Below are 25,972 nucleotides of genomic sequence, written 5' to 3'. Positions count from 1 at the left end.
GAGAACTCTGCTTAGAATTACAGTTATCAAAACCCATCAGATTTGAATCAGGGGTCTGTAGTGAGGTAATGTCTAGTTACTCTGCCCTGACTAAATGCTCCCTTTGTTCAAACTTATTTTATTAAGAAGTTGATCTACTGCAGGTAAGATAATATCTGCTCATAAACTCTCAGAATAGCAATGCTTAAAAAAACTAAACTATTGTTTCAAGATTTACTTCACGCTCACTTGGCTGAGAGACACATTTCTAGTGAATGTTTGGCTTTGCTGCTCATACAGTCAGCATAAGGAAGCACAGGATTTGCTACGTTTATGTACAGATATCCCTTGAGCCTGCCTGATGGTCTGGCAGCTTATTGTAGCCACGAATACAATCCTAACAGCAAACAAATGATGTTGGACCAGAAACTGAAATCTTGCTACTCTGGGCTTTCTCAAACAGTTTAAAAATCAGCAAAATGAACATAAAGACTCACTAGAGTTTCCTAAATATAACTTCAGCCAGGAAACAGAAACCAAGTCAAACAACGTGTGCTCCAAACCAGAAACTTTGCAGCTTCTATGGCGTAAAAATCAGTAATCTCTTCTTACCATCTGCTGTTGTGGCTTTCTGATGGGGCATCAGCATTGCAGCAAACTCTTGGAGCTGGTTTCCTCTGATGATGCGGTCTAGGTACATCTTCTCCAGAATCCCATAAGCAGCCAGTTGCTGACAGCGCTCATCTTTGAACAGAGTGGCCAACATGCGGGAACGCTGCTGTCCTGTAACAAATCAAAAACAGGATTAGAAGTATGGAAGGAACTGATGAGATGATTTCTGACGATGTCAACAAAGGACATATTTAGTGTACCTGCAGAGGCCAGTATGGTGCAGTTCAGGGCATGTTTCAGTGCCTCCAGACGTTCACTTTCATGAACAATAGACTTATAAGACAGTTCATTGTATCTCTGTGCAGCTTCAATGAACTTCCTCCTAAAATCAAGCACTCTGGCATAGCATACCTGAAAAGGAAAACGGCTTTAGTCACATTACAACATAAGAACCTTCTTCTCTGCAGAAAATGTGCAGAATCTGCCACTTCAGAGAGAGGTGCCGTTTTAAAATCAACAAGAGATCATGCACCTTATAGTGGATCTGCAGCTGTTCATTCGAGGACTCGTTCTGAAGCAGCGAGGCTCTGTTGATATAGGCCTCCGCTTGTACCGGGTCATCATCTTCTAAGTAGAGTCGGGCAATTTTTAGGTACGTGTCCAACTTATAGTCAACATTATATTGCCTAAAGGGGAAAGCAAAGAAGTGTTCAAAGAAGAGAAAGTTTCCAGTGATCTGAAAGGTAGTCTGCAAACAGACTACTTACTTCTGCCCGGTTTCCAGAGGAATGCCAACTAAAACTTGGGCAGCATTTCTCCAGTCTCCCTCCTTTTCATAAATAGTTGCCAAGTGCTGTCTGATTGAGGCTACCTGAGGGAACAGAAACATTGTTTAGCCATGCCAGATACAGCCAGTTGTTTTCTTTAACTTACTGGGAACTTTAGGGAAAATCTCCATGCCGGTTTTGGGAGAAGATAAAGAAATCTACCTGCTCCTCGAAGGAGATGACCCTCGGCTGGATCTTTTCCAAGGTGAAGTGATACACCGCTTTAGCTGTGGCATCAGGCAGGTTGGGCAGGTGTGTGCAGAAATCGGTCAGCAGCTGTCTCGAGATGACAAGACTGACATTCTCGTTGACCACTGCAGAAGCGTAAAGGTTAAAAGTCACCCAAAGAAACAAACTTATAGATGAGGATGGCTGCATGAAAAGAATGTCTGTACTGCATACTTGCTTCAACAAAGGCCTTCAAGGACTCAAGCTGCTCCGCATCTGTCAGCTGAATGGCCTTCTCCAAAATCTGCCGATATCTATAAAAAAAAAATTCATAGATTTTTTTGAGAAAGTCTTCAAAAAAATGCTAAATAAAAGTTTAAAAATGTGAGAGTGGAAGAAAGGCAACACTCCAGAATGAAGTTCAGAAAATGTAACGGGTTTTCTGTTCAAACATGCACTTTAACAACAGATTATTGAGAGGAGATTCCGTCAGGACAGCTTTCATGTTGGGATCAATACCATCTGTATGTGAATTATGACAAAATACTGTGATGGCAGTGAAAAGCAACACAGAGGTCAGCAAAAAATAAAAAATTGGGCCAATGATTGAAATTGACCATTTTGTTGACCGTAATCACCAAATGGACCTGGGAGTATAGTTTTCGTTCATTACATGCATCAAAACAGAAAAATTCCACGTTAACAAACAACACATGAGCAAACAGAAGCCATGTTTAAATGGCAGCCAGATAACCTCCACCTTTTAACTGAAGATGCAACAAGAAAAGTGCTGGTCCGTCAAGCCATTAAATAATTTTCAGTTTGAAAACACAACCCTTCTTCCAGTCAGTGAACGCACCATAGTTAAGCAGTGTCAATTGTGTTGAGGAAATCACCGTAACTGGGGAGCTGAAATCCAATCTGACCTGATTTGACATTTATGAAAAGGCAGGACGAGTTGGAATAATAACCAAGAAGCCACCCTTCTGAAAGCAGTTGGGTTTGTTCACGTAACATTTTTTTTTTGTTTTTTTTGAAAAGACAAAGCTAATCCAAATAAAGTTGGTTCAAATAACAGTAAATCTACTTCTTTGTATTGTAAAATATAACTTTAATTGCACTTCATCCTTGAACAAAAATGTCAACCAGTAATTATGCCTTATAAGACTTTGGATTGTACTCCACTAAATCTAGAGCAAATTTGGTTGTATGAATTAAACTCAATTCTAATTAGCTCCTAAAATGAACAATTTAGAGAAGGGCTACAAGGTTGAGCCAATAACAACACCCTTCGGTGGGGAAGTTGTTGCTGAGGTAAGGAGACTCCAAACAAGCTATGCTCAGTATCAGTGATGTGATGGAAAAGGAAGTCAGACTAAGAACAAATCCTAAAAGAAGCTATTTCATAACAAACTGCTTGTTATGTTGGCATGTCAGCTATTCACTCACGAAGCTACTTCTAACAGAAATCAGAATCAGAAAGAGAGGCTCTTTGTCTTAACATATTTGTAGAAACTAGTTGTACAGTGACTCCTCTCACATGCGCAGTGTGACATTCCCTCTGTTCTTAATATCATTGGTTAATAACTGCTCACAGAAGGAAGGCTAGAAATTTAAATTAGGATTTCCATTAATTACAGTTGTGAAATAAATTATCTGGATTGGCTAAAGTAACGCTGGTTCAACTGAAGATCCGAAATGGGCTACAAAACTCTGATCAGTGCATATCTAATTGTTCAAAACACTTCAGAAATCCTTCCCTCTCCATGCACAGTTGAGCTCCCTCTTGAAGCATTTCAGTGTTTTATGCTTTTTTTCTAGCTGGAAGCTAAAAAACAAAGTTAGCTTCCCCATGTAAGTTAGCAAGCATTACAAAATAAATCAGTAACCCAGAGGGACCTCTCTGCTGTGCACTTAAAGATGCACTTAAATTACACCACATTGTCAGACTTAAAAGTGTAATCTAACAAATGGATGTGGCATATGAATAATATAACTGAGTAAATTACGTTAGCATAGCTAAGTCTGCCGATGCTACATAGCTGTTAGCCAACGCCGAATGCGGCGTTTCCGTTTGGAAACGGATTTTTTTTTTGCAGTTAACGTTTTTCCCTGCTGAGAGCTACGTACTTGGCAGCGAGGTCCTTGTGAGATCCGCTTGAATTCATCAACTGTGCAAGCTCCTGTCTCACTTCGGCCGCCATTGTCGCTAAACGTGTTGCTAAAATGTCAACAACACCGGTTTCTTGGCCTTTCTGCGCGTGTGCAGCAGTAAGTCACATGAGCGCGCACGTTATACGCTAACTGGCATACATTTATCGTTGAAACTGTTATCAAATTATAATTTCTGTAATAAGGGTTGTAAAAGTAAAAATGACCTTTCTAGAGTTATTGAGCAAGGTTCATAATTGTTGATTAAGTCAAGTTTATTTATATAGCGCTTTTCAGCAACAATGCACTCAAGGAGATGTACATAAGGAAAAACATTACAATGATACAGAAAATCAAACAACAGAGGTAATTAAAAATAAATAAATAAATAAAGAGAATAGAATGATGGATAAGAAAATGAAAGGAAAATTGGACTGAAAACGTAATTAATAATGTTTAGATAAGACATTCAAAGGCCACTCTAAACAAATAAGTTTTTAATCTTGATTTAAAGCAACTTAGGGTTTCAGCGCTTTTACAGTTTTCTGGGAGTTTCTTCCAGATTAGTGGAGCATAAGAACTAAAAGCTGCTTCTCCATGTTTGGTTCTGGTTCTGGTTCTGGTTCTGCAGAGTAGATTTGAGTCAGAAGCCCTGAGAGGTCTGGGTGATTGATACACTGACAACAAGTCTGTAATATATTTTGGTGCTAAGCCATTCAGTGATTTATAGACTAACAGAAGTATTTTAAACTCTATTCTCTGAGCTGCAGGGAGCCATTGTAGGGACTTTAGAACCGGGGTGATGTGCTCCACTTTCTTAGTTCTAGTGAGGACGCGGGCAGCAGCATTCTGGATCAACTAGCACAGAATTGACTGAAACAAAGTACATTAAATTAATTGTATAGAAACTGAAGTTTAGAGTGGATAGATAGATAGATAGATAGATAGATAGATAGATAGATAGATAGATAGATAGATAGATAGATAGATAGATAGATAGATAGATAGATAGATAGATAGATAGATAGATAGATAGATAGATAGATAGATAGATAGATAGATAGATAGATAGATAGATAGATAGATAGATAGATAGATAGATAGATAGATAGATAGATAGATAGATAGATAGATAGATAGATAGATAGATAGATAGATAGATAGATAGATAGATAGATAGATAGATAGATAGATAGATAGATAGATAGAAAACCATTACAGTATATATATACTGACATATATATGTCAGTATATATATATATATTGACAACACTCCATGAAGCTTATTGACATTTATATCAAAATTAATGAAGGTAAAGTCTGTATGTATAATTTGGACCCTGTGTGAATTAGAGAAAATCTACACACACCAGGAAAATATCTTAATAACTTGTGCATACAATTATTGTTTTAACAATTCATTGTAGACTCTATCTATCTATCTATCTATCTATCTATCTATCTATCTATCTATCTATCTATCTATCTATCTATCTATCTATCTATCTATCTATCTATCTATCTATCTATCTATCTATCTATCTATCTATCTATCTATCTATCTATCTATCTATCTATCTATCTATCTATCTATCTATCTATCCGTTGATATATTAGTACTTTTATAGATTTCATTTGAGGGTAATTACTAAATTGAAATTCTTTCTAAAGAAAATTAGTCTAATGTCTTTGGTGTTTGGTATTTATATATTTCTTAAATATATGTGAGATTTTTGTCCGATTCAAACATGTTAACATTTTTATTCCAAATAAAGACTGTGCTGTACCTTTAAACAAAGTGTCACCGTGACGTCGAACGTGGAGGGCGTGGCCGTTCTGTGAAATGTCAGGAAAGAATGGCGCTCGGCGCGGTATTTTGAACAATTGCCTTTTCCTTTCCTCGGTTTATCTGAAAACGCTGCCCAGCGTTAAAATCTCGGGTAAGCACGGTTACGTATTGGCCCCTTCTACACCTGACTGCAGTGTATCCTGCCAAAAGCTTCAAACTTAAGGATGTGAATAATGTTGAGGTATAATGTTGTGCTAGCTAGCTCGGGTTAGCCAGCTCAGCAACTTCGCTAGTACAGTCAGTTTGTCCTGCCCGCTGGGCTGGCTTCATGAAGCTGCTGCTACTGATCATGATGATAGTCAGTAAAGAGCAGAGGTTCATTAGAAATGCTCATGTGCAGTATTTTGGATGTTGAAACTATTTCGGAACAAAACGAACACTTTTCAGTAGAAGATATGCAGCTAGTATTCTGTGAAACGGCTGCTCAGTTAACTTACTATAAAGTAAAGGCTTACTTCAGCTAGACAATGACAGGTTATTATCGGACGAGTGAAGCGATTTTTAAGTGACGGGACTGTTAATAAAAGATGTGTAAATTATTACTGATCAGCAGAAGTTGAATCAGACACACGAAATGGAGCCTGTTCAGTTGAAACTCATGGTTACAGCTGTTTGAACTGGTGTTGTACGGTAGAATGTTTGCTTCTAGATGGATTTCTCAGGTGACAGGAGGAATTACTGAAGGCTAGCTTTGTTTACACTGTCAGTTTGTAGAAATAGTTCCCTGGTTCGTTGTGCATGCATTTACAGCAAGTCCTTTCATAATTTCTAACGGCTTTTTTGCGGGTTTTTTTTTTAACGAGTCGTCTCTGTGGAAGTCACAGTCGAAGTGGAAGAATATGAAACGGATAACGTTAGCCGGAGAGCTAACCGAGTTGATGACGAGGTAAAAATGGCGGATCTTTCGAAATCCAACCCCGGCCTGAAATAGTAACGCAACCTGCAATAAGCTCGACGTTTTCTCCCACTCTTTTACCCCAATCGGCATCACTTCTTGGGTTGTTTTCTATGCAGCCGAATGCCGTCCGTGTTCGTTGGCTGTCCCCTAGGGACATGAAAGCACTCCGGGCAGTGAGTGTGTCTGTGTGGAGTGACATGGGCCGGACAGGGGTCCATGTATGGTGGATTAATGTTGAGCAGAGTGAAGCAGGACAAAGATACGCCGGAGATAAACGACGCGGCCTAGCTAACCCACCATCAGCTGTCAGCTTCTGTCAAAATCAGCACAAGCCAAGTGTACCTCCAGCGCATCTCTGCGTTGGTTAAAGCCTTTCTTCCTGGCAGCTAACGTAACAGGTCAAGTTCTCAAAACGGTTATTTTGGTATAAACTCACTGCTAGCTTTGGCATCGCTAGCTTTAACTACGCTTATTGTTTATTCAACCTGCTGTCTGCTTAAAGGCAGTCTGCATTGTTATCCTGTTATGCTTATTTGTATTGCATTTAACGAGCAGAAATAAATGGCGTATTCAGAGGTTTTTAACGCTGCCAGTTAATATGATTATAACGTTTAAAGGTGATATGAACATCTTACTTTCATCTCCACAGTTTGTCAGTTGCCATGGCAAAGCGAGGGAAGTTATTTAGATAAACCCATTCATGCACAAGGAAATTCAAAGTGCTTTGAAGAAAAGAAAAGAAAAAACATTACTGTAAGAAACAGGGAACACATTAAAATAACGACAATACAAACTTGGCATTTCATCTAAAGATAAAAGCGGTTAAATGTGGATGGGAAACTAAAAAAAAGAAAACAGACAAAATAAACTGACTGTGTTTTCCGTCCTTATCTAAAGGATGCCACAGTCTCTGCACCTCTCATGTTTGCATGTGTTTGATTATTGAACTCGGGACCATAGAAACTAAATGCTGCCTTTCTCTAGTTCTGGTGCTCAGCAAACACATATCTGATGACCTGAGGTGCCTGCATGGTTTATCTTTGACAAATAACCTTGATATTCATTTAACCGTTCATTAAAGTTGAATTGTTCAAAGAAGGCACATAATCACTGTTACAAAGTAACAGGCTAATTACCTTCTGGGACTTTCTGCTAACATGTATAGTGAACAAAACTGTAGTATTCAGTCATAAAGTGTTGGATGCCATATGGGCCAATAACAAGATTTTAACAGCGATCTTGTTCCTAGCAGGAAACTAATGTAGCAGGGACTGCTGTGATATTGGTGCATTTTCTGGTGCCTGGCAGGGGTCTAGCAGCAGGCTTTAGATGAACCATTATCATGACCCACTCAATATGAGCACAAGCCAGTTTCTTTTTGTTTGTTTCATTTCCTGTGTAGGCCTGAGTCAACAACAACAACAACAGCCAGTTTTGGGCACGCACTGTAGTTTTTCACATAATCAAATCTAGTTCACTGCTCATTTCTAACTTTGCGTTTTAGGGTCCAACTACAAATACATTCGTCTTTTCTTAGCTGGAAGGAACTCTGATCCATCCATTCCCTGAAATTATGGACACAGTTGCTCAGGAACTGCATAACGTTTTGTTTCTTTAGCATAGATAGATAGATAATGATCTGAGCAAGGGGAGGCATGGAGGTATAGAATAGAAGTGGCCTGAAAATGGAGCCTTGCCTACTCCAGTTTATTGAAAGAAAACTGTCTGAACAAAGGACAATACCGGAGTCGGACCCTGCACTGAGATTCACTAAAACTAACACAGAAGTTTTTAATATATTGCTGTTATGATGAATGTAATTTAAAGCTTTTACAAGTGCAGACTCAGGGCTTTGGCATGGTGAAGAATCTGACTGGAAAGCATCATTGAGATTATTATGTATTGTAAATGAGTAGTTTTATTAGTAAATCACCTTTTCATTGGTCTTTGCCAAAAATGTTAGGTTAACTTTGGTTTCCTCATGCTAACCTAACATCTGTGTTTCAAAATGATCACATTATAACAGTCTTTGTCAAAAGTGCTAGGTCAGTCCTATGGGAAATTGACTTGAGTGTATAATGTTTTGGATGCAACACAGCAGAAAATATTTTTTTTAACTTGCAGTTGTTATATCAAGATATATTATGTCATGGACTTCGGGTCATGAACAGTTTTTTGTCATCGATCTATCTTTGTGTATTTTTATTGGAGAGTTGCATTTCATCTTTTGTTCTTAATTCAGCCTTAGTTCTGTGTTTGTTTTCAAACTTCTTATTTTTGAGATGTCTTACAAGAACTGCACTGTTTGTTTGTTTTTTCTTTTTCTTTTTAGGACTAACGAAGCGCTAAGACACAGCAAGCATGGATGTGGTGTCACCAGAGCTCAATAGCCTCCTTCCTGATGAAATCATGGATACTGAGGCCATAGAGGAGGTCCCTCACTCCCAGTCAGATGACAGTGCAGTCCAGTCAGAGCCTACACATGACACATCTGTCCCAATGGAAACTGATGCTCCCATGTCGTCAGAAGGTTTAAGCATCTGCTCAAATGCCACGTCAGTGGAGCATATCCAGACTGTGACCACCTCTGCAACTACAGACTCCACCCTCAGTGTAATCCCTGGAAGCCAGTCTTCCATCACAATTTCCACTTCACCAACCCTGTTCACCATTAAACCAGCCTTGGCTACTTCTACAGCTACGACCAAAACTACAGACAGCGTCGCTGGTACTACAGTTTCCACGAGTGGCATGCAGAAGTTCACAACTCCGTTTGCCATTTCTGCAGCCAACCACCAGATCATTCTTAATAAGTTAGCCTCATCTCAAGCCACAGAAGCAGCGAAAGCTGCAGGTACTCCACCCCAAGTCATCAAACAAGAAGGGCAAAAACTTTTGGTTACAGCAATAGGGAAAACAGGGCAGCCAATAGTGCTGCAGTTACCCCACACAGGCAACAAGGCTGGGGTTTCACAGACTTCAGGCGACACAAAGTCTCCAACACCACAGTTTAAAGTGGTGACTATTGGTGGGAGAGAGCTGAAACCAGTGGTGGGGAGCCCTGGCAACCAGATGACCACATTACAGGCCCAGCAGCTAAAGTCTGTACAGGTAACAATGCTTGGTTTGTGTTCGTAACGCAATAAAATAAATCGATCCCAATTGAAGATTTTATATTACTTGCGTTGTTCGGAAAAATCGGATGCTGACCCAAACTAGCCAATGTTATGCTTGAACATACCTTGATCTGTGATGGGCTTGTTGGAAGCTAAAAATCCACTCCCTTGTCCTGATCATTGAATGAACCATATGCAAGCACTGTGCAAGCCTGCACCCCAGCGTTGATTTTAGCAAATAACAGGAAGCTGAACACGTTACACCCTTTTTATGTCCACTTTATGAGTCCAGTTATATCTGCCACTAAATATGCTGGATTAGCAAAGGCTGGCAGTCTTTTGCAGGGTTCCTATACAATCTGGACAAGTATGGAATTTCTATGACCATTTTCCTGGTCTAGAAAACTAAAAAAGAAAACTGGGAAAAATGTGCGCTTTTTTTTTTTTTTTTGGGACTTTTTTACTTGTCTTCAGTTTTCTGTAGGACACAAATCTAGAGGGTTTTACATTGATTTATATTTAAATTGCCTTCTATAGCTCTGACTTGCCACATTACACCTTGACTTTTATCATTTTACTCATCAGTATTTTGGTTTTTGACTTATTGGCTGAATGCACTCTCATTCAAAAAAAGCATTTAGGAGGGAAAGGTACTGCAGACCAAATGCTTTTGATTAAATGATCGTCAAAGAAATTGACCACCTGAATAGTAGCAGGACATCTGGCAACATGCTTGTCTGGAGCACGTGTGTTAACACAATGCCAGGGCAGGAAGACATCAGCAGTGACTTTGGGGGAGAATCACTCGCGTCCATAAATCATGAAAGGACATTTCCAAATAACTGAAGTCAATTTTTACTTCTCCATGAGAAGGATTATTTAAAAATAGAAAACATTCTGGAAAGTTGCTAGTTTCCCAAGGAGTGGATGTCTCAGCAGATTTCCCCCAGGACTGTCCATTTCTCATAGAAATTGCAAAAACCTACAGCAACGCTTAAGGTTAAAGTTCATGGCAGGACATGGGATTGGTTTGAAGGGGTTATAAAGTCTTTTCTTTCCGTATAGAAAATAAAGGTGGATCTGAGTGAACCACGAGGCTTCTGCAGCAATGTCCTTTGGTAGACACTTAACGCAGCAAAGTGTTGGTGCTGATTTGGGTTTGTTTGGCAGCCACAGGACCTGGACACCCTGCAGTCATTGAAAGTGATCATGAACTCCTCTATACAGGTCCTTCTCAAAAAATTAGCATATTGTGATAAAGTTCATTATTTTCCATAATGTCATAATGTAAATGTAACATTCATATATTTTAGATTCATTGCACACTAACTGAAATATTTCAGGTCTTTTATTGTCTTAATACGGATGATTTTGGCATACAGCTCATGAAAACCCAAAATTCCTATCTCACAAAATTAGCATATCATTAAAAGGGTCTCTAAACGAGCTATGAACCTAATCATCTGAATCAACGAGTTAACTCTAAACACCTGCAAAAGATTCCTGAGGCCTTTAAAACTCCCAGCCTGGTTCATCACTCAAAACCCCAATCATGGGTAAGACTGCCGACCTGACTGCTGTCCAGAAGGCCACTATTGACACCCTCAAGCAAGAGGGTAAGACACAGAAAGACATTTCTGAACGAATAGGCTGTTCCCAGAGTGCTGTATCAAGGCACCTCAGTGGGAAGTCTGTGGGAAGGAAAAAGTGTGGCAGAAAACGCTGCACAACGAGAAGAGGTGACCAGACCCTGAGGAAGATTGTGGAGAAGGGCCGATTCCAGACCTTGGGGGACCTGCGGAAGCAGTGGACTGAGTCTGGAGTAGAAACATCCAGAGCCACCGTGCACAGGCGTGTGCAGGAAATGGGCTACAGGTGCCGCATTCCCCAGTCCTGGGCTACAGAGAAGCAGCACTGGACTGTTGTTCAGTGGTCCAAAGTACTTTTTTCGGATGAAAGCAAATTCTGCATGTCATTTGGAAATCAAGGTGCCAGAGTCTGGAGGAAGACTGGGGAGAAGGAAATGCCAAAATGCCAGAAGTCCAGTGTCAAGTACCCACAGTCAGTGATGGTCTGGGGTGCCGTGTCAGCTGCTGGTGTTGGTCCACTGTGTTTTATCAAGGGCAGGGTCAATGCAGCTAGCTATCAGGAGATTTTGGAGCACTTCATGCTTCCATCTGCTGAACAGCTTTATGGAGATGAAGATTTCATTTTTCAGCACGACCTGGCACCTGCTCACAGTGACAAAACCACTGGTAAATGGTTTACTGACCATGGTATTACTGTGCTCAATTGGCCTGCCAACTCTCCTGACCTGAACCCCATAGAGAATCTGTGGGATATTGTGAAGAGAACGTTGAGAGACTCAAGACCCAACTCTCTGGATGAGCTAAAGGCCGCTATCGAAGCATCCTGGGCCTCCATAAGACCTCAGCAGTGCCACAGGCTGATTGCTTCCATGCCACGCCGCATTGAAGCAGTCATTTCTGCAAAAGGATTCCCGACCAAGTATTGAGTGCATAACTGTACATGATTATTTGAAGGTTGACGTTTTTTGTATTAAAAGCACTTTTCTTTTATTGGTCGGATGAAATATGCTAATTTTGTGAGATAGGAATTTTGGGTTTTCATGAGCTGTATGCCAAAATCATCCGTATTAAGACAATAAAAGACCTGAAATATTTCAGTTAGTGTGCAATGAATCTAAAATATATGAATGTTAAATTTTCATCATTACATTATAGAAAATAATGAACTTTATCACAATATGCTAATTTTTTGAGAAGGACCTGTATATCAAAATATTGTAGAGACAAATGTGAGGCCATCCGTCAGACAGCTGAATCCTGGCCTAAATCGGACCATGCAGGCAGTGAGGCAACATTGTAAAGAAGAGTGAGTCAGAATTCCCCCGCACCGACGTGAGAGAGTAATAAAGCCGTTCTATCTTCATATTAGTACTGCTAAAGGTGGTTCACAAGCTGTTACCTCATGAGGGGCACTTAGTTTTTCTCACAGAGGGTAAATAATGAATAATTAAGGTTAGTTTTAACAAATTTTACAACCTGGTAAAAACCAGATAATTTTTACTTGCGTCCTGATATGTGAAACCCTTAACTGAAGGCGGTGCACTTTCTGTTGTACTTTTGTAGCAGTCCATGTATTTACACTGAAACCATGTTGGTCTAGGTCCAATAAATACAAATCTGTGTGTAAGTAAATGCCTAATGCAGAGGTGAGGGCAGTGTAAAGGTTATGAATCATGAGAGGTCAAGGACACAGTGGTTATAAAAAGTCTGTACACCCCTGTTAGGAATTTGCAGATGTTCTTGATTTGCACACTATTTCCAGAGAATGTTACATTTGTCCAGCACAAGTGAACTGAAGAGCAAACAAAGCTGTTAGAACAAAAACTGCAACAACTGGGTTGCATAACCGTGTTCACCCGTATGCTAATATTCGTTGGAGCAACTTTTGATTCAGTTTTAGCGTTTGGTCTTCTTTGGTTGGAATCTATCAGCGTCCCACATCTTGTCTTTGTAATGTTTTCCCACTCTGCCTGGCAGAAGTTGTCCAGAACCTTCTAATTTGGGGACAACACTTGTCTATTGCCTCCTTTCACGTGACCCCACAGGTCTTCAGTCATATTTACTCCTGAAGTCTGGTGATGCTAATGCTGTGTTGGTTTGGATGTAAGGTTGGGCTCACAGTGAGGATGGAAAGTAAAATCCTTCTTCAGCTATAGCTTGCAGTAGATTTTAAGGTTTTGGGCAGGACTGATGGAGACATAAGGGAAACGCGTAATTGCAAAACTTTTGCTGAATATTCCAATGACTATATCAGTTACAATTAACCCACATATTCCTTCATCATAATGTCGCCACCATTCCGTGAGCTTTAGCATCACAGATGCTCAATATATACATCTTGTGTGGGCACAGAGGCCAGTGAAAGTCCTTCTAACACAAATACATTATTAGCCTGCAGGATTTGCATGTACGGCTCTTAAAAAAATTAAAGGAACACTTTGAAAACACATCAGATCTCAATTCAGAAAAATATGTTGGAATATCCATTCTGAAATAGAATGGGTAATGGGTTGGGAACAAAAGGATGCCGCGTCATTTGATGAAAATATCAACCCATAGAGCACTAAATCCGAAGACACGGAGACATTTAAACTCAAAAACTGATGCATCAGGCTAGCCCAATTTGCTGAATTTTCATTGCAGCAACTCAACATGGCACCTAGTGGTTTGTATGCATGCTCCTTATGAGATGATGGATGATGTCCTAGGGTATCTACTCTCAGATCCAGATCAGGGCATCTCTGAGGTGCAACCTGGTGGCGTCAGATGGACCTAAACATGAAGTCCCAGGGATATTCTGTTAGATTTAGGTCAGGGCAGCATGGAGACCAGTTAGTGGTATGAATTAGTTCATCATCCAGGAGCTGCCTGCATAGTCTTGCCACATGAGGCCGGCCATTATCACGCAGCAGGATGAACCCAGGACCTACTGCACCGGCGAAGGGTCTAATAGTTGGTCTAAAGATTTCATCCTGATACCTAATGGCAGTCAGGATGCCATCGATTCTCCTGTACAGGTCTGTGCTTCCCTCCATGGATGTGTCTCCCCAGACCAACACTGACCACCACCAAACTGATCATGCTGAACAATGATTCAGGCAGCATAACGTTCCCCACGTCTTTCACATCAGTGACCCTTTCATGTCTGTCACATGAGCTCAGAGTGACCTTGCTCTCATCTGTGAAAAGAACAGAGCGCCACTGCTGAACCTGCCAATCCTGGTGTTCTCTGGGAAATGCCAGTGGAGCTCCACGGTACCGGGCAGTGAGCACAGGGCCTACTGGAGGACGTCGGGTTCTCAGGCCATCCTAATGAGGTCTTATTCTAATAGCCTGGTCAGAGACATCCATGCCAGTGGCCCACTGGACGTCACTTTGTAGAGCTCTGCCAGTACTTATCCTGTTCCTCCTTGCACAAAAGAGCAGGTACCGAACATGCTGTTAAGCACCTCGGCCGACCCTGTCCAGCTCTCCTGGGGGAACTCCATTTTTCCTTGAATCTCCTCCTTGCTCTAGACTGTGCTGGGAGACACAGAAACCTTCAGGCAATGGCACGTATTGATGTGCCATCCTGGTGGAATTGGACTGCCTGTGCAGCCTCTGCAGGGTCCAGGTATCGCCTCATGCTACCGATAGTGACACTGACCCGGGTCAAATGCAAAACTACTGAAAAGCAGTAAAATAAAATGAGGAGAGAAAAAATATCTGTGGCCTCCACCTGAAAAATGATTCTTGTCTCTGGGGTCGCCTCTTTGTTTCCCCTTTACTTCACGTTGTTAATTTCATCAACACCAAAACAGCTGAAACTGATTAACAACCCCTTCTACTACTGAACTGACCAGATCAATATTCCAGGAGTTTAACTGACTTGGTATTATGCTTTGATTAAAAATACTACCTTTCATTTTTTTCAGCTGTGTATTATATCCAACCAAATATTGCATTCAACAGTTCATTGCTATTTTTTACACATTGATATTTCAATGTGATTTGTTATTTTGTGCACATCTAGTTTTGGGTGAGAACTGATTGATATTGAGAACTGTTCAGTCTTTCATCTATATTGATGAAAAGTCTAGTTCCATCTGAGGAAAAGTAGCCCCACAGCATGCTGCTGCCACCACTGTATTTCACAGTGAGTGTGATGTTCTTCAGCAGATGTGATGTTGTTTTATGGACGTATTCCTCGGAAGAATTGGTCTTATATTTATTGGTGACTACGTTTACGCTGCTGTGATGGAAATATACGATGTGATGGAGAGCATTCCTTTCTATGAACTTTGGCATTAACTTAAGGATGCAACTAGGACAGCTCAACTGCTTTTCAGTTTTATCAGGTCAGTAAAACTGCTGGCAGTGTGAACACAAGAAGACTAAATACTGAAATTGATTCAAAGGACGTTTCAACCAAAACAGTAGATTAATGGACTGCACGCTTATGCAGCCACATTATTGCATCCTTTTTATTTTTTACATTCTTCCCTGAAACAAATTAGCTTTTTTATTTGAATAACAGATGTTTCACATGAATGGTGAAAAAAGTTGACTGTTTTGGTGTCTCCTGTTTGGATAACAAAAATCGGGGATTTGGCGATATGGGTACAAATATAAACTTGTGTGTTGCTCATCTTTCACACATCAGGTTTTTTTTTTTTTTTTTTTTTTTTTTTTTTTTTTGCGGCACTAGAGGCCTTTTATTTTTTTGACAGTAGGGGGACAGGAATCAGGGGCAGAGAAAGGGGGAGACATTCGGCAAAGGTCGACAGGTCCGGGACAGAAACCGCATCAAGGACTATAGCCTCTATACATGGTGGCACGCTTAACCCCTACACCACCAGCGCCACGCCCACACATCAGGTTCTTATTTGAAGTTGAGCACATTAATTGAACCTAAGGAACAAAGAAAACATTTAAATGCAGATCTTAGGTTGAAATGTGGAAAAACATTGACAGTATAAGACTTGTTATTGTTCATGTTTTTAGATCCCCAAAAAAACACCAGCATCGTCAGCTGCTCCAATCAAGTTTATCATCACAAAGACTGTAAACAGCAAAGGTCTGAGTCCTCAGACGTCGGTGACTCCTGTTATTGCAGGTAAGCTTCTTTAGATCGCACCTACTGTCACACCCTTAATGTTTTTGGTTCACAGGGTCCTTGTGTTTGTCGTCTGTTCTTTACTGCATCCAATACGCCATAAATCTTCTTTGGTCCGTTTTTAGGACGCGTCGTGACGCAAACTTCGCCGGCGCTGTCACCGAAAACAATTACTCTCTCTGAGCCCCACAACACTACAATACAGAGCATTCCTGGCCAAAAGATCGCCATTTCGCCTCTCAAGACACCCAGCAAGGTGAGTAACTGGGACATCTAATGATTTTTGATCAAATTGATGGAACTTTGAAGACTTTACATGTGCTCATTAAGTAATTAAGTGATTAATTAATTCTCCTCTGGTCATGACTTGGGTTCGAAGCTTAGAATCATTAGTTAAAAACTTCATTACTGACTGTTTTTGTGATAATTTTAGCTTAAAATAAATTCTGTACTTTAAGCATTATTATAAGTAGAGGAGCGGACGAATGAAACGCCGGCGCTTTTTTTTACTACGTTTTTACCGTAGGTTCATTTTTATATCATATTTCACCACTTCATACAAAATTCATTCAACGTCCAAGCAGCTTTTTGTTGTCGTCGTTGATTTATGATCATGAGTATTTGATGGATGGCTCACAAAGTGGTGCTGCTTTTGTCTTGTCTGCTTGAGAAACTGAATCCTAAAGTCTCTTTCTGAGCTGTAGACGCTCTGCCCTGAACGTGTCTCGGTGTCCTCCATGCCCTCATGTGAAACGGGCTGAAACGCAAAACAGAAACCTGATTTGTAAGCGGCGTTCCTCCTCTGCAGTCTGCCTGCATTATCTGGCATAATAGTGGGTTAATTTTCATCTTTGTAGCACTAACCAACTTTTGATACTGAGCTTCCGGACCACTAAAATCTGTTAAAGATAAAAACTATCCACAAAGGATTCCAACTTATTTGGGGGAACAAGCAGTCTTTGTCACATAAATGTTTCAGACCATCAAACAAATGTAAATATTAGACAAAGATAACACAAGTAAACACAAATTGCAGCTTCTAAATGAAGATGTCTATTATTATGGGGGAAACAAATCCAAACTTACACGGCCCTGTGTGAAAAAGCAATTGCTCTGCAGTTGTAACATAAATGAACCGTGCTCTCTAGCCACATTCAGGCCTGGGTTACTACCACACCTGTTCTCAATCAAGAAAACACTTAAATACGACATACCAGACAAAGTGCTGCGATACAAGGAAATTCAGGAACAAATGAGAAACAAAGTTCTTGAGATCTATCAGTCTGGAAAAGGTTATAAAGCCATTTCTAAAGCTTTGGGACTCCAGCGAACCACAGTGAGAGCCACTATCCACAAATGGCGAAAGCATAGAATAGTGGTGTACCTTCCCAAACGTTACTGGCCGACCAGAATTACGCCAAGGGCGCAGTGGCGACTCATCCAGGAGGACACAAAAGATCCCACAACAACATCCAAAGAACTGCAGGCCTCATGTGCCTCAGTTAAGGTCACTGTTCATCTCTCCACCATCAGAAAGAGCCGGGGCAGAAATAGCCTGCATGGTAGAGTTCCAAGAAGAAAACCACTAAAGGATTGTCTCTAATCTTGCCAGAACACTTCCTGATGATCACCAAGACTTTTGGAAAAATACTCTGTGGACTGACAAAACAAACGTTGAACTCTTTGGAAGGTGTAATATGAAATATGGTTGTGGTATTGTGATGGTCTGGGGGCAGGTTTGCTGACATGCTGTGATAAATGGAACCTGGAGTTCTGCTGCCTTCCAAAACATCCTGAAGGAGAACATCCAGCCAAAGGGAAGACTTTGGAGTGGCCTAGTCCAAGCCCTGACCTGAATCCGATTGTGCTCGAAAACCCCCCAATGCACCTAAATTACAACAATTCATCCTAGGTGAGTGAGCCTAAATTAGGTGTAGGGATTATTTTTTCCCCCTTAAAAATAAACACACCTTCATTTAAAAGCTACATGTTGTGTTTACTTTGTTGACTTTGTTTAATATTTAAATCAGTTTAATGATCTGGAACATTTATATATGAAAACAAAAAACAAATCACAAACGGGGCAAACACTTTTTCTCACCACTGTATGTCTATAGTTTTATTCATTGGACACCAGAACAGCAGACAGGTTTACCATTAACCAAGCACAGTATTCCAGTAAAAGAACCTCAGATACACTGTGAAGCATGGAGGTGGAAGAGTCATGGTCTGGGGATGCTGTGCTGCAGGAGGGCGAGGCCAACTCCTCACCGTAGAATCGACCATGAATTCTCCCGTACATCAGAAGGTGCTGGAGGAAAATGTGAGACCAAGCTGGACCCTGCAACATGACAAAGAGCCCGAACCAGTAAATGCATCAAGCGCTAACTTAGGGTGTCTAACATTTTTCTTGGTTAGAAAAATATTTGTCTATTTTTTATTGATTTTGGTTTTTTTTGTACCTGAAACTAAATCACTTTCTATTACAGAGATTAAAAAACTAGGGTCGACATTGATATGTAAATATTTTTATTTAAATGCAGAAAATGTAATGGGTGTCCTATCTTTTTCCCCTCCCTGACTATATCTATTATAGTCTCCCTCTACCCACAGCTCATCCTCATCCTTCTTTGTGTCCACCAGGTGACTGTGGTGTCAGTGGCTTCTCCGCCTTCTAACACCAGCCAGAAGTCAGTAGCTCTGCCTGTCAGTGTAGCACTTGGCCAGCAAATCCTGGCAGTCCAGCAGTCAACACCTGCGTCTCCAGTCAAGGTGGCCACAAGTCAAACAACAGCACAGGTGAGACCTCAGTGGACCGGATGCATGTTCGCAGAAGTTCTTTACAGTACCGTCTCCTGCTGCTGACCTACTTAAGGCACATTTATTCCAATTTTGTTGCTCAATAACTCCTTAATATGTTTGATTGAAAACTGTTTCTGTTTTTCTCTGAATGATCTCAGAACATTAAACCTGTCCAGTCGGTCACCGTGGGAGGAGTTGGCGGCTCACAGTTCAAGACTATCATCCCACTGGCCACCCAGCAAAATGTGCAGCAGATTCAGGTGCCAGGAAGCAGGTTTCATTACGTTCGCCTCGTCACAGCGACAACGGCCAGCGCCGCCGGCCAGCCCAGCGCTCCCAACACCAGCTCAGTGGCCGCAGGTAAAAACTAAACTCCTTCTACCTCTTCTGCAAATTCAAATCCAGCTTTTTCTTGTATTAATAGGAAAGCACACCTAGAGTTTATTGTGGATGTTTAATGTTCTGAAGGTAAACCTTTGGTGGTGAACGCAGGAGCAGTGAGGATGTCGGTCCCAGTCATCCAAGCACAGACAATGAAACAGGTAACGTAGACACTGTCTGATTAACTGTTTGTGTGAAATGTTCTTTAACTGAACGCTTGCATTCTGTTACCTGTAGGTGGCGCCTAAGCCCTTGACATCAGCACCACAAGTAGTCACCACCAGTCAAACGCAGCAGCGCCTGATCATGCCTGCTACTCCTCTGCCTCAGATCCAGCCCAACTTCACCAACCTGCCTCCAGGCACCGTCCTGGCATCAGCCCCTGGTGGCAGCAATGTGGGTTATGCAGTCGTTCCAGCACAATACGTCACACAGGTTAGTACTAGCTGTCTCGATCTTTTTTTAAGCATATATAGAACACGCTGAGTGGCTGTGCTCATGTGGTAACATCCTGTCTCGTAGCTCCAGCAGTCACAGTTTGTGACACTTGCCAGCAGCTCCAATTTCCCTGCATCCAGCAGCATCCAAACTCAGGCCAAACTCCCTTATAATGGGTAAGAAAGGATACCATTTCTTTTCTTTTATTTCTCTTTTCAGATTCATCAAGCATCCTTGTTCTGTTTCATACTTATTTTTTCCAGACTCTATTTACTAAAAGAGTGATAGTAAAATGTTTAGAATGAAGGAGGAAGGTTTGACCATCACAAAAAATGAGAAACTGTGATATTGTGCTAGTGTGTCAAACTGTAGTCCCTGAGGGCCAACGTCCAGGAACTTTTATTCTCCTTTTCCACTGGCCCAATGTAGGCCGGCTCCACTCCACTCGGCCGCATTTGCATTACTGTTTTTTCCATACCGGTACCTACTTTTTTTGGTCCCTGCTCCTGAGCAGGTACGACCCGGGCAAAGTCGGACTACTGTTCACTGATTGGCTGTGGGACCAGGAGAAATGAGAACCTTTTTGCCAAGTGACTACAGTAATATTATGGAACACGATGGCTGGAACTGGTCAAACCAAAATATCATTTTACTATTTACAAAGCATAACCCATTCCTGAAGGCTGGAAGAAAAGAAGAAGGACACATCAGCTTTCTGAATTCCATGTAGGCAGAGCGCTGTATTTAATATCATCCTAAACCAGCGGATCACACATAAATCCAGCTGTTCAGATGCACATAGACTGCTGGAGATAGGCACCAGCTCCCCCGTGACCCATTATGGAATAAGCGGTAGAAAATGACAGACTGAATGACAAAACAATACCACCACGAAACGGCGTTCGAAACAGCAAACTTTGGAGCTTCACCAGACCAGACAGCAGCGTCTCTCCTCTCTGCTTTCCTACCACCCCCCCCTCACATCAGAACCCCTGAGCCTTATTTTATAGGTTCTGGCTGGGCTGTGGCCCAGATAATTATCCTAGTGGATGATTTTAGACATGAAAAAACATATACAAGACAATTCTGCATATATATTAATACAAACATTATTAGTATTTAGTTTATGTTTTTATTTTATATTTATTTATCATTTTAAGATTTCACACAGATCGTTTTAATGTGACAATGTCACAACGTAACATTAATGGCAGCACTGCCACTACACTGACGACTGGAGCCGGGGCTTCAAGCCGTAGCTTCAACCTTCGATGGGTCAGTGGAAATACAACAGGATCCGTGAGGAATAGATGAGACCGAGTGGAGCGGAGCTGCGCCGTCTAAATAGAGCCAATGGAAAAGGAGCTTTAGAAGTCTCTCTGTCAAAACACCTGATTCACATATTTATGTCATTAGCTGGACTCTGTAGAATTTGCATGAGGAAGTAATTCAGTTCTTTCAGGTAAAGGGGACTACATACAAATTCACTTTTTAGATTTTTATTAATAAAAAATCTTCTGTACCATTATTTTCCTTCCACTTCACAACTAAGCACTGCTTTGTGTTGGCCTATCACATAAAATACATTGAAGTTGGGAGTTGTAGCACAACAAAAAGTGAATAGGTTTAAGAGGTATGAATGCTTTTACCTGTATCCTTTGTAGGGCGTTCTTACTCACTCTAAAGACTTGATTATAAGGTTAACAGGGAACTGCAGAAGTGTATGTGTCTGTTTTTAAGAGACTTCCTTGTGGGTTGTGCACCGCCTCCCACCTTATTTAAACTGTGAATTGTATTGCCATTTTCACAAGATTCAGATGTAAACTTACTTCCACCTGACCTTAAAATTACTCTTTTAATAAATCTTAATATGCTGCTCCAGCTGTAATGCTGTTCAGAGCTGTGCTGTGTTTAATATGATGCGTGCTTCGCAGTGTGTCGGCAGCAGACACGACTTCAAGACCTAGGAAACCGTGCAACTGCACCAAGTCACAGTGCCTCAAACTGTAAGTATAACTGTTCCTGTTTGACCGAGGTAATGGAGAGGTTTGTGCGCCACTGTCAGGGTTCCTCCAAAGTCTTTCAAAGTATGGAACCTGCTAATCATATCCAAGATCTGGATAAATGTGGAAAAAAAACAATATGGAGATTTTCCAAACAATTAAACAATTATTATATGATTTTCTTTGCATTGTTTTATACTATAAATAAGATGTTTCTGTTTAAATTCCTCACAATGGAGGTCACAATGGCACTTTACATCTTTAGTCAGCAATATTTAGATTTATGAGGTTCTGAGTGACAACTCACACACAAAGACACATTTGAAAAACGTTTAAAAGAACCACTTCACTGCTTATCAGACCTAAGTTTAAGTCATGTTTTTTAAACTGAACATGATCACAGGTGGGTCAGATATAAAACAAAGCTTTTAAACATACCACTGCACTCAGCTGCCTCGAACGCTGCACTGTACTTCAGTTTGTAACAGGAGAGCACCACCACTCGTTTGTATCACCGAAACAAAAGGGCTTTGGGGGTAACGCTGTTTACTGTAGATTATTTCAAAAATATTATTAGAAATGCCCCAAATGGATTAAACCCACTACAGGTCATTTAAGAGTAGGTATGGGCAGATACTGAATCCAGTCTGATGCTACGGTCTCTTCTATCAGTTTGTCTTGACGGGGACAGATACCTACCAGCAGAAACCCTTGAACAGAAAGCATCTATTAAACTTTGTTTTTAGAAAAGCTACAAAGTACGACAATAAGTTTAACTGCGTTTGTCTGTCCGTAGATACTGTGACTGCTTTGCAAACGGAGAGTTTTGTAGTAACTGCAACTGCAACAACTGCTTCAACAATCTGGAACACGAAACGGAGCGACTCAAAGCCATCAAGGTGGGCCGCAGGTTCAGTTTCTGTAGGGATGTTGTTTCCGGGTCTCTGGCTGTCTGATGGATAATGAAGAGGATATTTTGTTTTCACAGACGTGCTTGGACAGAAACCCAGAGGCCTTCAAACCTAAAATCGGTAAAGGCAAAGAGGGCGAGTCAGACCGCCGGCACAGCAAAGGTTGCAACTGCAAGCGATCGGGCTGCCTGAAGAACTACTGCGAGTGCTACGAGGTGGGTTTACCTCCATTCTGACTGTTGTGCAGGAGACACTTTCAAAGGAGACCTTTTTTTTTAATAATAAAGTTTGTTTTCTTATCTTGAAGGCGAAGATCATGTGCTCGTCCATTTGTAAGTGCGTCGGTTGCAAAAACTTTGAGGAGAGCCCGGAGAGGAAGACACTGATGCATCTGGCTGATGCTGCAGAAGTGAGGGTCCAGCAGCAGACTGCGGCCAAGACCAAACTGTCCTCACAGATCTCTGACCTGCTGATGAGGACCACTCCTATTATTTCAAGTGGAGGCGGGAGGTACTCAAAACACATCTCTAACCTGCACCTAAGTAGAAATGCAACTATCAGAAGTTCTTTTCAGGTCATTTTCTGATCTACAGCTTGTGTTTAAAAAATAATCAGTTTTAACTTCTTTTTACAAACTATGATATCAGAAGATTTAAGAACAGCACCAAAAATGTTTCTTTCGAGCCTTGACATCAGCCTTGATGAGGCGACATCACCTTGAGTGGTGTGAGAAAGCAGTTGCTGTACAACAAGGTTGTGATTTTGTCATCTTGTGTGGGAGAACAGCAGCATGGTAAGCAGGACTAAAACCAGAGCCTCCCAGAAATTAGAACATAACCCTAACTGGGATTTCCAAAGGGATGCCAGCATTTTCAAATCCAGTACGTTCCATGACAGAGGTTGAAAGCTCAAAAGGGACAAAACTGCAACCTTGCTGTACTCTAGTCAGCCTTCCCATTATCTGCTAAAAGTCTCGCTCTTTTGCAGCCTGAATAAGTCAGAAACATGTCTTAGAAAATTTCGTTTTCTTTGCAATAGCTTGTCACATCTCTGTGGTTTCTTGAACATAATTCCTAAACTTTTGACTGAGACTGATAATAATGGAATGGGAGCACCAGGTGGTTGTTTTTTAGCAGCACAAACTACACCGGAGGACCCGTTCAGATCCACAGGCTTCCACCGTGTGACTGTTTTTAACACCAGAGTGTCTATATATAAAAGTATAGTCTGGAATGAAGTCAATGAATTGGTAGAATATGATCAACCCTAGGCTGTTTGTGTGATCCCGAGTGTCTTAACCACTCTGAGAGCTCGTCTCTGACCTCTCTCTGCTGGCAAAAGCCTTGCTGTCTGTTTAAGAGGTAGTCTCCTCCCACAACGTCCCCTCATCGCTCCTTCCTGGGTGAAATGCCAGCTGAGGCTAAGGCATGCATCCACTCTTCATCCCTCAGTGACAATAAGACTTTACACACCAAAGTGGTGTTGTCACATGACCTGAGCATTTTAAAATGCTATCAGGTACTCACCCAGTGTCCTGGTAATCCACTGACTGACCACAATAATCATTTATTATTAACAAGGATTTTGAAAATGAATGTATTTAGAACTTTTCACTAATTAATTCCAGTGAAGCCATCCTCAATCTATCATGACTGTGTTCACATTTTTATTTAGTGCTATCAAGGTGCTGTCGATCCGACAGCACCGAGGTTGGTGTTTGGTCTAAACAGAGTCCGTATAAAAATCAACCATGTATCTGAATTTATTTAGAGTTCTGAAAATAAGATAACGTTTGTTGTTCATGATGTCCGCCTCAGGATTTCTTGTGGTCTAGTCAAAGTTCAGAATTGACATGCTGGCATGCAACTTCTGGCTAGATTAGATCAATTCTGCATAAATGAGATGGCCAAAATTCCTAATGACCCTCAAGATGCTGTTTTACCTAAAACATGATGTTTCTGTCTCTGCTGCAGGATGCCATATACGTTTGTAACAAAGGAAGTGCTTGAAGCGACGTGCGAGTGTTTGCTGGAACAGGCCAAACGGGCCGAACAGACTCATCAGCCTCAGGAAGAAGCAGAGAGGATGATCCTGGAGGAGTTCGGACACTGCCTCATGAGTATAATCAGCTCTGCTGGGAAAGCTAAAGCGGACTGTGCCTCTATCAACTGCTAGGCTGAACTCTTAGAACTCTAACCACAAACTCTTCCTCACCTGGGATAGGAGTACTGTCTGGTCTGTGCTGGACCCTCTGGGTGCTCTTCTGAAACACAACAGAGAGATCCTCCTGCCTCAGACTGCTAGAGCTAAGCTGGATTTATAGATTTAAGCAGTTTGGACTGTTCAGCTGCTTGAGCTGGAAAACAAGGACAGAGCACACTGCCTCTGATGGACTCGCCTTCAGTCATCCAGCTGTCTGTGGCGCACAGAAAGGACCGGAGCGGAACATGAATTTCAGCCTGTTTTTTGCCCTTTAAGGGCCTGTCAGATCCTTTCTCTCCTCTGTTTCTATTTTGTACATTATATTGTTTGTCATCCCGAGGTTTTACAAGAATCCCTGTATTTTAATGTCATCGGTTTATTTGTGCTTACAGTAGACAAACAGAACATGTATCTTTTGATATTTATTTTAACAAATCTTTGTAATCAGTATGAGTGTTAACATGCAAGGTTTAGAGTTCTGCAATCGGTTGATTATTAACCGAGGCTAGCCTATTTCAGAGCAAGGAGGTGGAGATTTTCTACATGTACAAACACAGAGAGCCCTCCTCATAGCAGCTGAACACACTCCACATTTCTCCTGGTGCTGCTTTCTGCTGTATTAAACGCTTCCTGTACGTTAACGCACAGGGTGTCGGAAGAGCGTTGAACCCGAATAACTGATGTTCCTGGCGCTGCGTGTCAGAGGGTTACCAGAACAGATCGATGAACTATCCACACTGACCGGACGGTTTTCATCTGACGTCAATCTTTTCACCTCTCAGAATCCCAGAATTTAAACAGAACTTTGCAAAATTGTCGCCAAAACAAAAATACACGCTGTAGGTCAAAGTCATCCCAAAGGTTCATGTCCAAGATAACTTTGCTCTGGTGTTGAAAGAAGGTCCCAGATTCACTTGCTACATTTGTTAAATAAAGAAAAAATCTAATTCA

The 25,972-nt window shown here is 41.3% G+C and overlaps 2 protein-coding genes across 5 annotated transcripts in view; one reads left to right on the top strand and one right to left on the bottom strand.

Moving 5' to 3' along the window:
• cops4 (COP9 constitutive photomorphogenic homolog subunit 4 (Arabidopsis)) overlaps window positions 1–3,849 on the bottom strand; it is an 8,125-nt gene extending 4,276 nt beyond the window's left edge. The window contains exons 1-7 of the mRNA XM_047372669.1: window positions 3,717–3,849; window positions 1,821–1,900; window positions 1,581–1,732; window positions 1,359–1,462; window positions 1,124–1,277; window positions 852–1,002; window positions 592–762 (exon numbers count right to left, since the gene is read on the bottom strand). Coding sequence (XP_047228625.1) covers window positions 592–762; window positions 852–1,002; window positions 1,124–1,277; window positions 1,359–1,462; window positions 1,581–1,732; window positions 1,821–1,900; window positions 3,717–3,790 — 886 coding nt within the window. The 5' untranslated portion in view covers window positions 3,791–3,849. The remainder of the gene's footprint in view (window positions 1–591; window positions 763–851; window positions 1,003–1,123; window positions 1,278–1,358; window positions 1,463–1,580; window positions 1,733–1,820; window positions 1,901–3,716) is intronic.
• On the top strand, window positions 3,720–25,972 carry lin54 (lin-54 DREAM MuvB core complex component). Of its 4 annotated transcripts, none has more exons than XM_047372667.1 (14): window positions 3,720–3,857; window positions 8,817–9,595; window positions 16,173–16,284; window positions 16,410–16,540; window positions 18,928–19,083; window positions 19,245–19,446; window positions 19,555–19,628; window positions 19,705–19,902; window positions 19,990–20,081; window positions 21,840–21,911; window positions 22,705–22,807; window positions 22,897–23,034; window positions 23,127–23,329; window positions 24,793–25,972. In XM_047372667.1, exons 2-14 carry the CDS (start codon window positions 8,846–8,848, stop codon window positions 24,992–24,994), a joined length of 2,433 nt encoding a protein of 810 aa, XP_047228623.1. In that variant the 5' UTR covers window positions 3,720–3,857; window positions 8,817–8,845; the 3' UTR covers window positions 24,995–25,972. The 4 variants fall into 4 exon arrangements, with proteins under 4 accessions (XP_047228623.1, XP_047228622.1, XP_047228621.1 ...); XM_047372666.1 differs by lacking the exon at window positions 3,720–3,857 and adding an exon at window positions 5,548–5,677; XM_047372665.1 differs by lacking the exon at window positions 3,720–3,857 and adding an exon at window positions 6,316–6,472.

This window comes from Girardinichthys multiradiatus, chromosome 8 (assembly GCF_021462225.1).
Source record: "Girardinichthys multiradiatus isolate DD_20200921_A chromosome 8, DD_fGirMul_XY1, whole genome shotgun sequence".
NCBI classification, from domain to species: domain Eukaryota; kingdom Metazoa; phylum Chordata; class Actinopteri; order Cyprinodontiformes; family Goodeidae; genus Girardinichthys; species Girardinichthys multiradiatus.
Note: the sequence above shows the minus strand (reverse complement) of the source record. Positions and strands in the feature narration are given on the sequence as shown.